General features: G+C 39.1%; 2 protein-coding genes across 2 annotated transcripts; both read left to right on the plus strand.

The window, feature by feature from the left end:
* The first annotated feature begins 1,243 nt into the window (after positions 1-1,243).
* On the plus strand, positions 1,244-6,650 carry LOC148303087 (uncharacterized). Its single transcript, XM_088270496.1, has 2 exons — positions 1,244-1,562; positions 2,473-6,650. The coding sequence occupies exon 2, from the start codon at positions 2,473-2,475 to the stop codon at positions 6,031-6,033; it is 3,561 nt and encodes a 1,186-aa protein (XP_088126622.1). The 5' UTR covers positions 1,244-1,562; the 3' UTR covers positions 6,034-6,650.
* A 4,976-nt stretch (positions 6,651-11,626) lies between these two features.
* Positions 11,627-18,561, plus strand: LOC148303088 (uncharacterized). The gene is made up of 2 exons (XM_088270487.1): positions 11,627-11,973; positions 14,501-18,561. The coding sequence occupies exon 2, from the start codon at positions 14,501-14,503 to the stop codon at positions 18,062-18,064; it is 3,564 nt and encodes a 1,187-aa protein (XP_088126613.1). The 5' UTR covers positions 11,627-11,973; the 3' UTR covers positions 18,065-18,561.
* Positions 18,562-20,095: the final 1,534 nt, after the last annotated feature.

Consider the following 20,095-nt stretch of genomic DNA (forward strand, 5'->3'; position numbering starts at 1 on the left):
GCCACCCCTAGATTTTGCGTAGGGTTTTTAATTTGCCACCGTCCCTACAAAAGTGTTTGCTTTGATTTTTCTTATAATACAGTTACAATGAACGTAACTTCAATTTTCTAAATGGAGTCGATGCGTTTAGCGCAGTTACTCCTAAGTGTAAACTCATGTGCCATCAGGAATGTGAGAAAAAAAATGCACGAGCGGCCTCTTTTCTGCACTTTACTTCGGTTGTCTTGCGACTTTTTATTCCCGTTTCAGGTTGGCATTACTGGATCGAATGTCAAGGTCAACAACGTCAATCTATATGTTTACAATATAAATATAGACGTCTATGTCAGGGGGGGTCGACTCGTAAACGTCAGATTGTTCAAAAAACGACCAGAAAATGACGAGACACACTAATACACTAACAAAAACACCAAAACGGGAACGAAAAATACGAGATACCAAAAAGTTGTTCAAATATTATAGACAGACTATGGTTATAGACAATTATCGATAGAAAAATAAAAATCCGTCTATGAAGAACTTCATAATATTGAGTATTATGCCAAAGTTAAAGTTAAATTTTGCGTATGAAAGTGTAGTTTTTCTTACTTAACATAACGCTCCCTTGAACTTCTGCAGCACCCCCCAAATGCAAAAAATTTAAAAACGCCTAGCCAGACTTCCAAAACGCCCACAAAGGGGCGCTGGCACGCCCGTTAAGAAACATAACTTCAGAAAGTGGTGGGCACTCCTTCCGCCCTTTTAAAATATTGTATTTTCTAGAATTTTAAATATAATATGGTAATTTGAAAATTCTATCGTTTTTGTTTTTGTTGAAAAGCCTTATATTTATACATAGTTTGGGGTAATAATTTCAAAAAAGTTACCATTACCATTTACCATTGTAAGTCTGAGTTGAGTAACCATTATTAATCGCCTGAACTCTTTTTATAAATGTCGCGTTTTAGCCGTGACCTTTCTATTTTTGTTTACACTGAAATAAATAAATTTAGATAGTGAAATATCTTCTTTGTAATATTAATATTATAATTTTGAAAATATGTTATACAACAAATTTCAATATAAATACCATTTAACCTGAAAAATGAATGATAAATATTTCGGCGGGTGGATTTGACATTCAGCCGCGGCGAAGTCACGCCCAGCCGGGAGCTTAGTACTTCTAGCCGTTTACGTCACTTCCGGCCGCTGGCGAATATCACTTCCAGCCATAAAAAATCGAGGTAGTTGGCGGTCTTTATATAAAATAGTTAGTCTGTGGTCTATGTGGTATATATAATCTTTCTAGTATATAATCTTTGATTTGACGTACTTTACTGACACTTGACAGTACTTGAAATTTTCTAGTATGTAATCTAAGTTTATCTTGCCGGCATCGGATTAATGTTATCATCGATTATTTTTACTTGCGAAATTGTGTAATAAAATTGCGAAACTGTTTTGATAACGTAGTTAACTTGTTTTGTTGGATAAGGAGCTGGTCGCTCCCATTTTTCGTCACTAAGCGTTTGCAGGACGCCGGTTTTTTGTGAAAGTTTTGTGATTTTTCTAAACTTTTAAAGGTATGTATTTATACATTATTTGTAGGTTTTTAATATAGAATATGTCGGAAATTGGAAGATCTGTTGTTTATTTATGAAATATTATTATGATAAACCTTTTTTATCGTGTGTAATTGATACGTGGACTTGAATTCAATCATCAGTATTTTTAGAAACAAATCATTAAAATATTTATATTGTGCTTCAAAAGGATTTTTTGTATAACAGAACAAGCACTTCAAATAGTTGTAAGCGAAATAAAAATTTTCGTATAGTAAAAGCATCGCTAACTGTGGTATGGTAATATACCACTCTCCTTATCATTCATCGTTCACTTTGTGTAATACCACTTTAAAAAAACACCAATTCGTGACCACCGGTTTCGGAAAAATCATCCCATCATCATACTATTTTTGTATAAATGTCAGACCGTAACAATTTTATTTTAATGACCTGATGACGGAATGATTATTCCGAAACCGGTAGTACACGAATTAGTGTTTTTTCGAATGAGACTTTAAAAAAAATATCAATTATGTTTTTTTAATTAAAAAAATAGTTTAATGTAATAATAATAATAATAACTTAGGATAATTTATATTGCGCCATTTTCGTAAAATACTACCTCAAGGGCACACAACTAAATTCAATATATTGATTTTTTTTACTTTTCTACATAGATGAAGAAGAATATGAATGTCTGGGTATTTACAGGGCTTACGACCCGTCATAGGTTGATTAAATGATCACTTTACAAATGTGCAACATTCACTAATTCTACCCGTGATTGACAACCACGTTACTCAAATTTTTGGAACTGTTAGATTTATTGATGAATCTCGTGACATAGTACATATGAGTTCACAGCAGCCATCTATGTTAGATCGATCCGATCTTGTAGCAGTATTCCGACGAATGATGTTTGTTCCAGATGGAGTTGACGGGGGGTTCAGTGGACGACAAGCTGACGGGGCTGTCTCTGGGCGAGAGACATCGCAGCTTCAACAAGTTGATAGAAACATCCCATCCGCAAGTCCTGTGTCCGGAGAACCTCGCCTCTTGGAGCAACAAGACTCAAGCGGATCAGATATACATCGCCAAGCTCGCCAACCGAACCCGCAACGCTCCAGTCCTCTGCGACATCTTCAAAACCGAGAACCAAATGGTGATCGCCTTCGCTCTCAAGGCCACCTGGCTGTTCCGGGGAACTTCCCATCCCGACCTGGTGTCCGCCGGCCACCTGCTCCGGGAAGTGTTCCCCTTCGCCTCCTACCACACCATCTGCAGGATCGTCTCCGCATTCGGGGCGCACTTGCAGAACGAAACGCTCGCCCGAGACCTCTTCACTCAAATATTGCCAATTTACGGAGACCAACTCGCCGTCAAGCTTCTCCCAAAGTGCGGCGTCGAATTCATCCGATCGCAAATGTTGACGGATCATTTCAACGTACCCGAACCGCAGCTGTTGTATATTTACAAAAAAGATCCAAACTTGGTCATTGAATATTTGACAAAACGTCTCCGAGGCGACGGAGCGGATGCGATGCCCCGATCGTATTTCTGCAAGAATAACTACAACAACCTGTGGCACGCGTACGCGAACGATAACCCTCAAGGCTTCTTGGAATTGTACAAAAAGTACCCGAACCAAATCCGCACCAAGCTCGGAGGAAGAATCACCAGCCGTATATTGAGTTTGGTGCGACACGACATCATCTCGAATCCTAAATACTATTTTCAATTTCTACACCAGTCTACGATAGTGGATAGTTTGAAAGGCGAAGATTTGGAAATGTTTACATTAAATTTGATGCCCGATGATGTGGCTCGATTCTCCTGTTTTTACATTTCTTTCATACTGAAGAAGTTCAAACCGGAAAAGAGAGTTCAGTTCTTGATCAAGATATATGCTAGAAAATACAACGGCGCTTCCGTCACGCTACTGCGTGAATTCGTCGACTGGAATCTGGCCGAGTACCTGCCCCGAGAAGCCCGCGACGAGTGGGCCGCTACAAGGATCAGCAATATACGAGTCGATGACCATTTGAAGGAAGAGTATTTCTTGAAGTACATGTCTCCCGATAAGGCCATACCTCGCCTGATGACCTTGCTCAAAGCGGCTTCGGACATAGATGTCAGAATAACCCTCCTGGAAAGATTGATCGATTGCTGCAAGATAAATAAAGACGAAGGAAGTCTTTTGAAGGTTTTGAGGTACGTAGCGCAGAGACATAGGAACGACCAAGAGAGACTCCGCTACCAGTTCTTGAACCACTTGCAGGCGTCTTTCTCTCTCCACACTCTCTCCGCCGAGCACTGGGCCCTCATCAACGAGATGCTCGAGTTCATGTGCGTCAGCAAAGAAATCGAGACCTACGGCCGCCAGTACTTCCTGTCCACCTTCCTCGAACCTTATCTGCGGTACTGTCTCGACCGCAACCTGCCCATCGACTCCACCATCGACAGATACATGAGCTACAACATCAACAACACTAACCTCCTGCACGGAGTGCCCACACACGAATTTGTCGTTCTCGAAGCGTTTTTCGCTCGGTACAAAGCCATCATAGAAAAAGATCCGACAGGCGCGCAAGTAAACAGTATCATCGTAAAACTCATTCAATGGTTCCAGAAGAGGAGCGACAGCAAGGAGCATTCCGTAACGGAATTGACGTGGTTGATGGACGTCATCAAACAGAGGCAAGGCGAGCCCAATAACGGAATGCACTACATATTCAATCTTCTGCTGAAAGATATCAAGGCCAGAGCTCTGTTCGGCGACCAGATGCTCGTCAACACGACGCACAGCACGGAGAAGGTTTGCGAGAACTTCCTCCGCTACGATGCCGGCATCATAGCCAACAATATACCCTTCGTCCTGAGCCACTGCCTGCAATCTTACAGTCTGCCCAACTACCTCAAGTTCTTCCGCAGGGTGAGGGCGTACATGAACAAACCGCTGGTCGAGTTATTCGAAAAGGGCATTCGCGAACACCGAGACAAGGAAGCCGTTTCGACTCTGGCCCTGTCCATGCTGCTGGGCCCCCGGCAGATCGAGGACATGATCAAGGAGTACTATCCCACGGAAACCAAAGTGGATTTGACCAAGCACTCCGTGGAATATACGAACGGCCAAATCATCGCCAACGGACTGATGATGATAGAACCTCCAGTGTCGTACGAGACCTTGCTACGCTTTGCCGGCGGCGACTACCTGAAATTCACAGTCCCTTCTCTTTTGTCTTTGTCCTTTAAAAAGTCCACTACCGACACTATGGCCTTCATCCGGCAGTTGATAGACAGACCCGTTTCCGTCAAAAAGAACGGAATTCGCTTGGCGTATTTCCTCTTTCCGAAAACCGAACTGTTGGATTTGCTGGAGAAGCGTTGGGCCGTGGAAAAGAATGTTTCGATTCGAGAGGTCATATTCAAACGGACGTTCCGATTGCTGCAAACGCAACGCGACGTTGACAAGTACAAAGAAATCTGGGAGGTTCTGAAGCGATTCATGTATACCTTTACAGAGCTGGACTCGCAGTTATTCCCGTATCTGTACAGCGTCGGAGACATCAGACCGGTGTTGGTATTGGACTACTTTCAGACGTGCTGGAGAGTCACGAAGAAGCTGATTTCGGAGAAGGTGGACGTGCGCGGAGAGGTGACCTCTCTCACTGAGATGGCGCGCGGTTACAAGCGCTACTTCAATGAAGAGTTTTGCCAAGTCCTCATCGATGAATACTTTGCCATACATGAAAAAACGGTGATAGCGAACAACCTGCTTACTTTCCTCACCTGCTACATATTGGAAGCCGAAAATCTGGAGCGACAGCAAGCTCTGTTCAATAAACTGGTGTCGGAAAAATGGGGTCCAGAACATTCTCGCGACGCCGCCAAAATGGACACAATGAAAAGCTTCATCTTAGAATGTTGCCATTTATCTCTCACGACAAGCCTGAACGTCGACCCGATCCACATCTTGAACGACCTGTCCGCGCTGCTGTCCTCGCGGCTGCCCTTCGAGACAGTCTTCGACCTGGACGTGGTCTTGAATGCGTACATAAAATGGCGGCAAATCCTAGACGGATGCGCCCGCGAGACTCTGCAGGCGGATTCGCCGGAAGCCCGCAAGGTGTTCAAAGCTTTCGGCAAGAAAATATCCTCTTATCTTGTGGAGACTTGCGACAAGCTGGGGAACGAAATATACCCGGTGTTCTGGTCGGCCATCTCTACGTTCTACAGGTTTTTCCTCGGGAATTTGGGTACAAATTTCAATGTGACCTATCCGTTTATCGAAGGCTTTATTGAGAAGAAGTCTAACATAACTTACGTGATGGCGCTCGATTTGCTGGGCGTGAATACCGATCCTAAAAGTGAAAAATACTTCAAATTGATGAATACAATTCGGGTAGAAGGGAGCAGCTCTGTACTCATTATCATGAACCAAAAGTACGGAATAGATTCCGGGCTAGTTTCTCCCGATAATACCAAATAACAATATTCAATATACAATGTGGAGGTCCTCACCAAAAAGTTACATTTCCAATATTGCACAAAAAATCCTTTGATTGCAAATCTGTTGTGTACTGTATTCTATCGAAATCTTAATTAACCCTAGATAACTAAACTATATTTGTAGATACATAGTAACTAAACATTCGTCAGGCGGACTACGAAATTAACCGGATCCACGCGGCTCGCATAACCGTATGTGTTTTCACAAAACATGCCCCATACGCGGCTGACATAAGTGTATGTGTTTTTACTTTGCTCCAAGTTTCGAACCTCAGTTCAACCTGGAGGGATTTTTTCATGGTGTGGAACTTTGGATAAAATAATACGTCAATCCTTAGCCTTATGACATCTGTTGAAATATCTGACTAATAATTTGTAACATTACAAGGATAAATAAAATAACAGATCCCTGATTTTTCTTGAGGTCGGTAATTAGTCCGCGCCATAATCATGCCCTATATCTGTCTCCCTCTCGACGCTACGCATCGCCAGTGGGTAAGAGTGACACACGATGCACTTTGATTTATTTATGTTACGATCTTATTTGTTTATATTACGATATATTTCAAGAATAATGTGACACAAGTGTATTATAGAGTACCAAAAAAGCACAATGAATCCCATTGATCGTTTTTGTTTAGGAAAATAAATCGTTTCTTAACTAAATACATGATAAAAGCAATCATTTAAAAAATGACGAAATACCGCCGCGCACGGGCGACTCTCAGGAACAAAGTTAACGCGGTTAAAAGGTTAAAAACATGAAAATTATCAAAAGTATTTATTAAAAATAGTAACCGGTTACATGACACTTAAGTTTGGTTTATTAGGAATGAATGAAAGAGACATTCAACTATAAATCACTATTCCGTAAACAGAGCCTGGCGGGTGCGGGGTGCAGGGAGGTAAGTGCACTTGACTTTTTCCCAGAAGGGCGTCGTCGCGTGGACTAATGTTTAGTTATCTAGTATTTAAGTTGCGACAAAATGTGACCAATCCTGTGTTAAACCAATATGAAATCATTAAATTGCACCAAAACGTATCAATTTTACAAGCTAGAATTCCTGATTACTTAAAATCATTTATGTTTTATTGACTTGGCGTTTAATTTGTACAACTCCATTTTAATTTATGTATTAATTTTAAATCAAACACAGATTTTTTGAGTCTACTCAGCTGTATTTTATTAACAAAAACACGTAAAAAATTAATATTGTGACAATTGTTTCGCCTGGTTTTTGTTAGTAAAATACAACTTAGTAGACTCAAAAAATCTGTGTTTGATTTAAAAATTAAAACATGAAATAAAAATCATTTATAATGGAAATGTAACGTTTTCGTGAGGACCTCCACAAGTTATGTGTCATGTTAATAATAATAAAACCCTTACCGCACCCCAATGGTGCATAGGGCACTGCTTCATATAAACGCAGTGTTATCTCGATCGTTTACACATGAAGGAAAGGTGATCAGCCATCCACTTCAGGTACCAGTCCAGGGTAATATTGAATAAATATTAGAGTGAAAAAATCACTTATATTTATTAAACCCCACTGGGAATCGAACCCGGGACCTCCAGAACGGTAGCCGAGCATGCTGACCATTACACTACGGAGGCGGACAATGGTGTTTTGTTAAGAATAGCTTATTGAACTAACAGTGTGCCTTGTCATAAAGTTGTAAATCTTTATCTTTACTACAAAGTGTGTCCCAACACCTAGCCTCTTGTACGGTCTACAGTTGACCTGATGAGGGAATGGTTATTCCGAAACCGGTAGTTGTAAAGTAAAGTTTTAAGTGGTACACACAAAGTGAACGATGAATCCTGAGATAGCAATATACAGGGCGGTGCAAAATGAATAACCCTATCCAAGAATGTTAAAATTTTTGTGAATGGTGTCGTACGTCAATCACATTTGACATTTTGTCCGCCTCCGTAGTGTAATGGTCAGCACGCTCGGCTACCGTTCTGGAGGTCCCGGGTTCGATTCCCAGGGGGGTCAAATTAATATAAGTGATTTTTTCACTGCAATATTTATTCAATATTATCCTGGTCTGGTACCTGAAGCGGAGGGCTGATCACCTTTCTTTCATGTGTTAATGATCAAGATAACACTGCGTTTATATGACGCAGTGCCCTATGCACCATTGGGGTGCGGATTAGGGTTTTCTCTCTTGTATTACCACACAGCAAAGTTTACAGTGCTTTTAAGATATAAAAAAGAGTATAAATGTTTTATTTTCAGTATTCAATTTTGAGTATTTGTGATGACAATGTGCTTTATTAGATAACTAATATTTTTGCTATTAAATTTTTCTAATGTTAATTCCCTTAAAAAATTATAATAGATATAATTAATATCTAACTAAATTGATGCGTTTTTTGTCCGCCTCCGTGGTGTAATGGTCAGCGTGTTTAGCTACCGTGCTGGAGGTCCCGGGTTCGATTCCCAGGGGGGGAGGTGAAAATAAATATTAGTGATTTAACACTGTAATATTTATTTAATAGTACCCTGGACTGGTTCCTGAGGCGCAAGAGTGATCACCTTGCCTTCATGTAAGTAACGATCAAGATAACACTGTGTCAATTTGATGCAGTGCCCTATGCACCATTAGGTGCGGATAAGGGTTTATAATAATATCTAACTTAGTTTTAAAATCACTATAAATATTTTATTATAACTTAATTATAATGTCTACCGGTTTCCAAGCTAACCGGTAGACATTACAATTAAGTTATAATAAAATAATTATAGTGATTTTAAAACAAAGTTACATTTGAATTATAAAATGGAAAATCGCAAAGTTAGTGCTTCAAATATAAATTATAATAGACTTTAAGTCATATTTTACAATGCCTTCCGTATTAAATATCTGAGATGTGGTTTTGAACCTTTTTGAAGTCAGGGAAAATTCGCAGTACATTATAAAGATGCAAAAAACATACAAAGATAACTTTTAATATAAATAAAACTGATTATTTTATTACTCCTTCTTCCTTCTTCAAACCCTTATCCGCACACCAATGGTGCATAGGGCACTGCATCATATAAACGCAGTGTCATCTTGAGCGTTGACACATGAAGGAAAGGTGATCAGCCCTCCGCTTCAGTGAAAAAATCTCTTATGAACCCGGGACCTCCAGAACAGTAGCCGAACGTGCTGACCCTCACACTATGGAGGCTAAATATAAATAATCCAGTGTCTTATACTCGTAAATAATAAAAAATTGCCAATCCATCATGAAACCCCTTCAGTGATAATTTTTATATTATTATATATATATAAAACTTATCCGCACCTAATGGTGCATAGGGCACTGCATCAAATTGACGCAGTGTTATCTTGACCATTACTTACATGAAGGCAAGGTGATCACTCTTGCACTTCAGGAACCAGTCCAGGGTAATATTAAATTGATATTACAGTGTTAAATCACTAATATTTATTTTCACCTCTCCCCCTGGGAATCGAACCCGGAACCTCCAGCACGGTAGCTAAACACGCTGACCATTACACCACGGAGGCGGGCAATGATTTTTAATTGATATTTTATTTGTAAAAAGGGCAGGTTTTTATTTTTTATTTTTTTAAAGTCAAATAATGAATTATTGCAAGGTATTTAATAACAGTATTTTTCAGTTTTTATTGAATTTTTAAAACTAAGAATTAAAGTTAAGTAAAACTAAGAATTTTTTAAACTACTTTTAAAACTAATTTTAGATACACACAGGTTTTCTATCTAGTATTTCCTTCTCAGTATCATTTTTTTATATTTTATTTTGTTTAACTTGGTAAATACCACTATTTCTGTGGATTGATGTTATTTTTACACTAAAATGTATAAAATGGTCCAATTATAAGCCAAAATAATAAAATTAAAAAGATATTTTCTGACGTTTCTCGTGTATGTGATTATAATCCAGGATTCGGAGACCTCACATACAAATAAAAGAGTTTCTGCTCAATAAAATAGCTTCTTTTCATCACCAATAGATGTCTCTAGTGGAAATTCTAGTGATTCAAGTACATGTTTCGAAATTGGATCATATAATATACAGACTTCCAAGAAATTGAGTAGTGTGGTTGTCAATCATGGGTAGAATTAGTGAATGTTACACATGCGTAAAATGTCACTTAAACCAGCCTATGACGGTCGTAAGCCCTGCACATGCCCAGACATCCATATTATTCTTCATCTATGTTGAGATGTTTAAAAATAAAATTTCTAGTGGTATTTACCAAGTAAAACTTAAATTAAAAGTAGATATATCACTAAACTAACCATCCTATGACAGGTCATAAACCCTGTAAATATCCGGACGTCCATATTCTTCTTCATCTTTGTTGAGATGACAAAATGTAATATTATATTATAGTGATAGTTGATGCATTTTGATATTAAAAATATATTTATACAAAAATATACTGCCTTATTTATTTTCTCATCGCACTTTTTACCGCGTATGAGTGACTAACCAAACCTAACCTAACCTTACCTTTTTTTTTTAGATGGGAAATGCATTTATTATTTACCTTGCTTATTATGTACAAGGTTTATAGATCATTTAGTGGATTTTTGTTTCTTCTAGCTAATTCAATGTTTTTATTTGAATCTGTGTTGGGAACAGGAGGGATAATCTAGTGTGGACCAATCAGGAACTTCTCAGCAAACCTTACCTAACCTTACCTTTAAATACCATCTTTTATCTTGATGCGGTCAGAAAGGTCTTGAAAGCGGTCAGGTCAGTAGTCGTAACAATCGGCGGGTATGTATGAGGAGATGCATGAACGTGGAAGAGGCGAAGAATGTTTGCAAAGACAGAGTAGTGTGGCGTTCTATTCTCTCTGCCTAGCCCGTAAGCGGCGTGATGGTTACTTAGTTTATCTTGATGGATCTTGAATAATTTTGGCATGTGGACGAATGAGTGAGGAAAGAACGCTAAAACAAATATATGAGACGAATGCAGTTGTAAAAAGAAGCAGAGGAAGACCGGGGAAAACTTGGCACGATGATTCATTTTGCCACCCTGAATCTGTTTGTATACTGCAGCTTTTTAATTCACAAATGTCAAATATTTCGATTATTTTTATGATCGAATATTTTGATCGATTCTTCCACCATTGTTTTTAATTCATTCAAACTCTTATCCGCACCCCAATGGTGCATAGGGCACTGCATCATATATAAACGCAGTGTTATCTTGATCATTCATACACGAAGGAAAGGTGATCAGCCCTCCGCTTCAGGTACCAGTCCAGGGTAAAATCGAATAAATATTACGAGTGAAAAATCACTTATATTTATTTGCCCCCCCTGTGGGAATCAAATCCGGGACCTCCGGTACGGTGGTCGAGCGTGCTGACAATGGTCAGGGAAAAATATAATACAATAATACATAAAAGATTCCTAATAAAATACTTTCAACCTTTTTTAGCCTACGGCGAAGATCACTCGATTATCTAGAATTCATTTGAACGAAGTCCGAGTAATAATCGAATGTTTTGACCAATTTCTCCCATCATTGTTTTTAGCGAGCTGTATTATCGCTATAATTCTTTTTTCTATGGTTATTGCGTTTTGTCAATTCCGCCGGCAGCTTCAATTTTTGATGGAACATTTAATTTTTAATCTTATCAATATATCGATATCAGGATTAATTTTACCGTCAAAATAACGTAAATATATATTACGAAACCATTACGTAGCAGTTATTTCACTGACGTGCATGGTTTATTTTCTCTACAAGCACAATTTTATTTTATATTATTGTAAACATTGCACCATATTTTCCATAAAAATACCCATGAGTCATTGACAAGTCACTTCAGTTTAAATAATCGCAGTCTTAGCATGTTATTTCTTGTTTAGAAGTTCTGTTTTATTGTGAAACTTTGCAGCTACTACATATACTCAAAGGTAATATTTTGGTTTCTTGAACGGTTTTCGCAGATACTTTGTGGCATATTTATAAACTTAATAAAATAAAACGAATTTGTTTTAACCACTCTTTATTGGTACTTTTACTCATTAAACATATATTCTTTAGCCCTGGTGGATGACAAGGTTCTTGTCGAAACCGGTTGAAGAAAAAAGAACCAATAAAAAGTGGTTAAAAACAACGTTGTATTATTTTATAAAGTAATATTTTTTATGCATTTTTTAAAGAGACTATGTACTTCAATTCATCCCATGAAATATATTCTAGTTCTATATCCCAGAATCTGGAGTAGGTACTGGAATGATCACCTTGCGTTCATGCAATAGGGTATTATCACTCGGCAGGAATATCTAAATTAACAACTCAACCTATTAAGGATTGTGTAAGACTCGTTTTGTATTTATAACAGCCGATATAATCATTATTTTCATTCAACATTTTCTTTTGCAAAATCGCCTTCGTAAAAACGTTGCTTTCGTAAGTTGGTAACGAATGACGCGGTCGGGTCAGGAGTCAAAATAATCGGCGAGTATGTATGAAGAGATGCGTGAATGTGGAAGATGCGAAGAATGTTTGCAATGACAGAAGTGCGGCGTTCACTTCTCTGCCTACCCCTGCATGGAACGGCGTGATGATTGGTTTGTCAGTTTAGCTGTCAAGCTGACGTTTCTTTAATGAATGAGAGCATAGACAAAATGCAAGAAATATAGAGTTATTCCAAAATGTCAACTTATTGCCTTTGAAAATAATGTTAATTTTGACGAAAAAAAATCGATAAACATAACGAAATTGGGCTGCGTACAAATTCATTTTAAGTGTATGAGATACAGAGCGAGTGTAATTGCTAGATAATTTTATAATAAAAGAGAAATATTTGTGTTTTTTTTTATTATTTACAAAAATACTTCAATTTCATACTATTTCTGTAAGCCAATATTAAAAATAGGCATCAAATTGTGGTAGAGTGCCTTCGAATCCAAATTCTGACTCGAGAGTCAGCGGTACTAACCACGGGACCACAACCCGACACTAATAATAATTTTAGCTTGATAAGGGTAAGTTGCAGGGGGTGAGGATCGACCTAAAATTTTTTTCTATACTTTTTACAAGCTCAAATATTAACAGAATTTCTGAATACCAGTATTTTTCGTGCCAACTTTTCCTCGGTCTTCCTTTTGCTTCTATAACCAACCAAAATTGCCTCATTATTTTTTTTTATTATTTAATATGGTTTCAAAAGTTATTTTTATAATTTTAATTCATTTTCTAAACATTTATACTTACAATCTTAAAATTAAAAATGCAGTTCTTTGTTAGTTATACAATATTGAAATGATTTTTTTTTCATGTTTTTTCTTTCTTAGATTAACATATCGCAGTCACACAGGAGAAAGTGACCAAGTGCATTTTTTACAAAAACGTGACCATTGACTATTTGATATCTTACTAGCTTAATATTGCCCTGGAAAAAATCCCAAAGGATTTTAAACTTGGAAGTATAATATCTGTCCGCCTCCGTAGTGCAATGGTCAGCACGCCCGGCTACCGTTCTGGAGGTCCCGGGTTCGATTCCCAAGGGGGGTCAAATAAATTTAAGCTATTTTTTCTCTGTAATATTTATTCAATATTACCCTGGACTGGTACCTGAAGCGGAGGGCTGATCACCCTTCCTTCATGTGTAAACGATCAAGATAACTCTGCATTTATATGACGCAGTGCCCTATGCACCATTGGGGTGCGGATAAGGGTTTTATTATTTATTTTATTAAGTATAATATATTGACTTGTTAAAAATGGCTAACTGCATTGGTGTTTATTTTCTTGCCAAGCAATAGTGACTTAAATGGCCCTCCTGAACATTTTACGTTTTGTTAGTTGGTCACTTTCTCCTGTACGACTACGATATATAAAATTCATTTAATTAATTTTTTAGCATTTTAAAGTCCTCAATTTTTTTATGTCTGTTATTTGTTTTACTATTTTTCTTCACTCTTCACTAGAGAGGGAGACCCAAGGGAGACCCATGTGTGACTAGAAGGTATGTAAGACAGTATGCCAGGATTAGGAGTAGAGAAATTAGAACTGATGTGCAGGTGTGACAGTATAGTTATCAGTAAGAATATGAAAGGTCTTTAATATGGCTTGGTCATGTGGAGAGAATGGTTAGAGCAGTATATATGGGAGAGTGACACGGAGAGTCTACATCATAGCATATATGACTGGATGCTAGGTCTATACACCAGGGTTCTTCTTCGTTTGTCTCAATCCTGTGGATTGGTCTGCAGCAACAAGTGACACCTCCTTCGCCACTCCGGTCTATTTTGCAGTAAAGTCTATTTTACCAGGATTAGGAAAAAAGAAATCAAAAGGAACGTGGGTCAGGTATAGTTGGGATTTTCACATTAAGTAAGTTTGGAATTCAATCCGCTTTTAAGAGTATTATACCTGAAATAATTATACTATCCAGTCTTGTAGCAGTATTCTGATGGACAGTGTTTGTTCCAGATGGAGTTGACGGGGGGCTCAGTAGACGACAAGCTGATGGGGCTATCTCTGGGCGAGAGACATCGCAGCTTCAACAAGTTGATAGAAACATCCCATCCACAGGTCCTGTGTCCGGAGAACCTCGCCTCTTGGAGCAACAAGACTCAAGCGGATCAGATATACATCGCCAAGCTCGCCAACCGAACCCGCAACGCTCCAGTCCTCTGCGACATCTTCAAAACCGAGAACCAAATGGTGATCGCCTTCGCTCTCAAGGCCACCTGGCTGTTCCGGGGAACTTCCCATCCCCACCTGGTGTCCGCCCGCCACCTGCTCCGGGAAGTGTTCCCCTTCGCCTCCTACCACACCGTCTGCAGGATCGTCTCCGCATTCGGGGCGCACTTGCAGAACGAAACGCTCGCCCGAGACCTCTACACTCAAATCTCACCGATTTACGGAGACCAACTCGCCGTCAAACTACTCCCAAAGTGCAGCGTCGAATTCATCCGATCGCAAATGTTGACGGATCATTTCAACATGCCCGAATCCCAGCTGTTGCAAATTTATAAAATAGACCCAAAGTTAGTGATAGAATATCTGACAAAACATCTCAGTGACGATGGAGTAAAAAAAACTATGCCTCAATCCTACAAGTTCAAGAATGATTATAACAAGTTATGGCATTTGTACGCAAACGATAGCCCCCGAGAGTTTTTAGATTTGTACAAAAAATACCCAAACAAAATTAGCATCAAACTCGGTGGCAGAACCACCAGTCGTATATTGAACTTAGTTCGAGACGATGTGATTTTGGATCCTAAGTACTATCTAGAATTTCTACATCGACCTACATTGGTGAGTAGTTTGAAGGGAGAAAATTTAGAAAAGCTCGCTTTGAATTTGATGGAAGACGATGTAGCCAAATTCAATTATGGATACCCACTTTCCGTAGTACTAGACAAATTCAAACCTGACAAGAAAGTCCAGTTTTTGATGAAGATATACGCGAAAAAATATAACGGCGCTTCTGTTATACTCCTGAGAGGATTCTTATGGTGGGATTTAGCTGAACATTTACCCCAGGAAGTGAGACACGAGTGGGCTGCAACAAAAATTCAAAATTTAAAATTTGACGATCACTATACGGAAGAGTATTTTCTGAAATACATGTCTCCGGGCACGGCGATACCCCGCCTGATGACTCTACTCAAGGCGGCTTCCCAGATAGAGAACAGAACGGCTCTCCTAGAAAGAATGCTCGATTGCTGCAAGATAAATAAAGACGAGGAGAGTCTATTGAATGTTTTGAAGTACGTGGTGCAGAAACACAGGAACGATCAAGTGAGACTGCGTTATCAGTTCCTTAGCCACTTGAAGTCGTCCTTCACTCTCCACACGCTCTCTTCCGAGCACTGGGCCGCCATAAACGAGATGCTAGACTTTATGTTTGTCACTAAAGACATTCAAATCTACGGTCACCATATGTTATTTAATTATCTAGAAAGTTATATGCGATTTTGTCTGGATAACGACCTTCCTATTGGCCCCAGTATAGACAAGTGTATAAAATACAACATCGGTTACGTCAACTTGCTGGTGGGAGTACCGAAATATGAGTTCATCATTTTGGATGCATTTTTCGCAAAGTACAAAGCCATTATTGAAAGCAATCCGAAAGATGACAAAGTTAAAGACATTGTCACGAGGCTCGTAGAATCTTATAAGACGAGAAGCGATAGTAAGGATCGATCCGTCACAGAATGCATGTGGTTGATGGAAGTTATAAAAAATCAATTGCAAGAAGATCCGGAAAACAAAATGGCTTATCTAACTCGTCAATTATGCGAAGACGTCAAAGCCAGAGTGATGTTCTCCGATATGATGATCAGGAATGACAATGCCAAAATAAAAATTTGTGACAATTTCCTACGCCACGATACGAGCGTTATAATCAGGAACGTGTCTGTCCTCCTGGAGTACTTGACAACTTACAATAGAGTCCAAAAGTTTGCCAGGTTTTTCCACAGAATTAGGGCGTACATGAGTAAACCGATGATGGAATTATTCCAGAAAGCCATCAAGGAGCATTGTGAAAAAAATGAAAACTCGGAAGCCATTTCGGCTCTAGTCTTGTCACTCTTACAGGACACTGGAGATGCCGAGAGGATGATCGAGGAATATTATCCTACGGAAACCAGAGTAGACTTGTCCGAGCACACTGCGGAATATGTGAATGGTGAAATAATCGCTAAAGGGTTACTGATCATAGATCCTCCCGTGTCGTATGAAACCTTGTTACGTTTCGCTAGCGGAGACTACCTGAAGTTCATAGTTCCATCTCTTCTGTCTCTGCCTTTTAAGAAATCCACCACCGATACTTTGGCTTACTTCGAGCGGCTGATAGATAGACCAGTTTCTGTCAAAAAGAACGTCATCAGATTGGCTTTTTACTTTTATGCGAGAAGCGAATTGTTGGATTTCTTCAAGAAACTTTGGGCGGTTGAAAATAATGTTTCCATTCGGGAGGTTATATTCAAACAAACGTTCCGATTGCAACGAGTGGAACGCGACGCAGACAAGTATAGAGAGATCTGGGAAGCTCTGAGACAGTTCCTGCAATCTTTCAAAGAGCTGGACAGGCCGTTGTTCAAGTACCTCACTTGCGTTCACGTCAAACCGATTCTGGTATCCCGATACTTCGAGGCATGTTGGGCGGTCGTCAAGCGGCTGGGTTCGGAGAAGGTGAATGTGAGCGGAGAGCTGTCCAATCTCTCTTCAGAAGCGCACGCCTTCAGGAGACACTTCAGCGACGAATTTTGCCAAGTACTCATAGATGAATACTTTTCGGCGGACGAAAAATCGGCCATATCAGAAAACCTGCACACATTTGTCTCCTACCACATGCTGGAAGCCGATAGCCTCGAGCGACAACAAGCTCTATTGAAAAAATTCGCATCAGGTAAATGGGGCCCGGAACATTCGCAAGACTCTACTCAAATGAAGAGTATGAAAAGCTTCATTTTAAAGTGTTGCGAATTGTCCCTGACGGCGAATTTAAATGTCGACCCAATGCACATTTTAATGGATCTGTCCGCACTGTTGTCTTCGCGACTGCCGTTTGAGACGACCTTCGAACTTGACGTAATTTTAAACGCGTATATAAAATGGAGACAAATTTTAGATGTCCATACTAACGTGTGTTTAAAGGCGGATTCACCGGAAGCTAGTAAAGTGTTTGAAGCTTTCGGAAGGAAAATATGCTCGTATCTTATTGAAACTTGCGATAAGCTGGGGAATGAAATGATATATCCGATATTATGGTCGTCATTTTCTACTTTCTACAGGTTTTTCTTGGCCAATTTCTCTGAAAACAAGAATGCTCCTTACCACTTCATCGAAGGCTTCATGGAGAACAAGTCGGATAGGTGTTACGCGATGGCACTTGATTTGTTGGGTGTGAATACAGATTCTAAAAACCAACACTATCTCAGGTTGATGCGTAAGATTCGAATGGAAGGGAGCGGTTGTGTACTTATTATTATGAATCAAAAGTACGGAATAGGTTCTGGTCTTATAGCTATGTAAACCGTGACATATTGTTTAATTGGCTTTATAAAAGTGGAATTGTTCAACTGGCTTTATTTTTATTAATATAACTATTTTTTGTTAATGTAATAATAATAATAAAACCCTTATCCGCACCCCAATGGTGTATAGGGCACTGCTTCATATAAACGCAGTGTTGTCTTGATCGTTTTTTACACATGAAGGAAAGGTGATCAGCCCTCCGCTTCAGGTACCAGTCCAGGATAATATTGAATAAATATTACAGTGAAAAAATCACTTATATTTATTTGGCCCCCCTTGGGAATCGAACCCGGGACCTCCAGAACGGTAGCCGAGCGTGCTGACCATTACACTACGGAGGCGGACAATTATTAATGTAATGTAATGTTTATTATTGTTAATGTAACTATTGTTTATTATATACTTTCGTTTGATAATGCCCTAACAAGGCGAAACAATTGTCACAATATAATTTTTTATGTGTTTTTGTTAATAAAATACAACTTAGTAGACTCAAAACATCTGTGTTTGATTTAAAATTAATACATAAATTTACCATATACTTTTTTTTATATGTAAAGCTGTACTATTCCCGAACAAATAAAAAAACAAATAAATCTTGCATCTACTGTGCTGAGAAAGTTGGGGCTTGTGCGCCCGTATACCTCACTGCCAAGGTGTTGGAGATGCCTGGCAATGCTGTCAGAGATAACGAGAAGACCAGCATCACCCCCCGCCAACTGCAGTTGACTGTCCACAATGACGGGAGCTCAACAAGCTGCTCTCCGGCGCTACCATCGCTCAGGGAGGCGTCCTGCCCAACATCTTGGCCACGCTCCAGCCCAAGAAGACCGAGAAGAAGGCGCAATAATACGGCTGCTCCACTTTTCCCCTTTCAGACTCAGCCAATCAACAATATTTTTAACATGTTGTCGTCGGGACACGGCATTTGCCGTTTTTCGCAGACTGTCGGTCAACTGCGGGACACGGCAAATGCCGTTTTTGTCGACTGTCGGTTATCGGCGGGAAACGGCAATATACGGGTATGTTATCAGCGTGAAATAAAACGCGTTGAAGGGTAATGGGTGCTAGGCGACAGTCTGTTGACGTTATTTGAGATGCCTTGTCCGGATTGGCTAGTGTGTCGCTTGTAAAGGCATCGCCAGAAATCTAGAGTTTTTATGCGATCTCAATCTCCAGTTTAGTTTAGTCATTTCACGTATTGGACTATTTTTCATACCGCTCGCACTGTTTCGTTTACTGTTTGGTATTTTATTATTTGAATATATTAGCATTGTATAGGGAATGATACCTCGGAGAGGAAGACTATTTTTTAGAGTTTACAATGCTTCTAAAATTGTGAAATACGGAATACTTAATTAAAAATTATGGTTATAATTTATTTTCGATGATCAAATGTCATATATGATTTCTTTGAAAATTTCAATCGAAAATATTATTTGGTTTAGAAATTGTGTCAATTTTAAGAAAGCGATATATTTTTGCGCTAATCGCGAAAAACACCCGCTATAGGCTAGAGTCTACTGTTCGAAGCGCCCGACTACAATGTGTTAATATTTCTTATCTATCATTATCATTTTTATATCGTAATTCATATTTGTATGCGCGGCCTTGAAGTAGTATTTTACGAAAATGGCACTATATAAATTATCTAAAATTACTATTATTATTATCTTATAATCCTTGTCTGCCTCCGTAATGGTCAGCACGCTCTGCTACTGTTCTGTAGGTCCCGGGTTCGATTCCCAGGAAGGGGTTCAAATAAATATAAGTGATTTTTTCTCATTATTATTTATTCAACATTACCCTGAACTAGTACCTGAAGTGGAGGGCTGATCACCTTTCTTTCGTGTGTTAACGATTGAGATAACACTGCGTTTATATGATGCAGTGCCCTATGCACCATCACATTTCAGGGTTTGAAAAAAAAAAAAAAAAATTATTATTAGAAAACCAACAGAATATTTTGACAAAAATATGCATAGGGATGCACCAATGAGGAGCGGATATGGGTTTGAAGAAGAAGAA

Source organism: Brachycentrus maculatus, unplaced genomic scaffold, assembly GCF_059751285.1.
Source record: "Brachycentrus maculatus isolate JH-2025_06_01 unplaced genomic scaffold, ASM5975128v1 h1tg000387l, whole genome shotgun sequence".
NCBI classification, from domain to species: domain Eukaryota; kingdom Metazoa; phylum Arthropoda; class Insecta; order Trichoptera; family Brachycentridae; genus Brachycentrus; species Brachycentrus maculatus.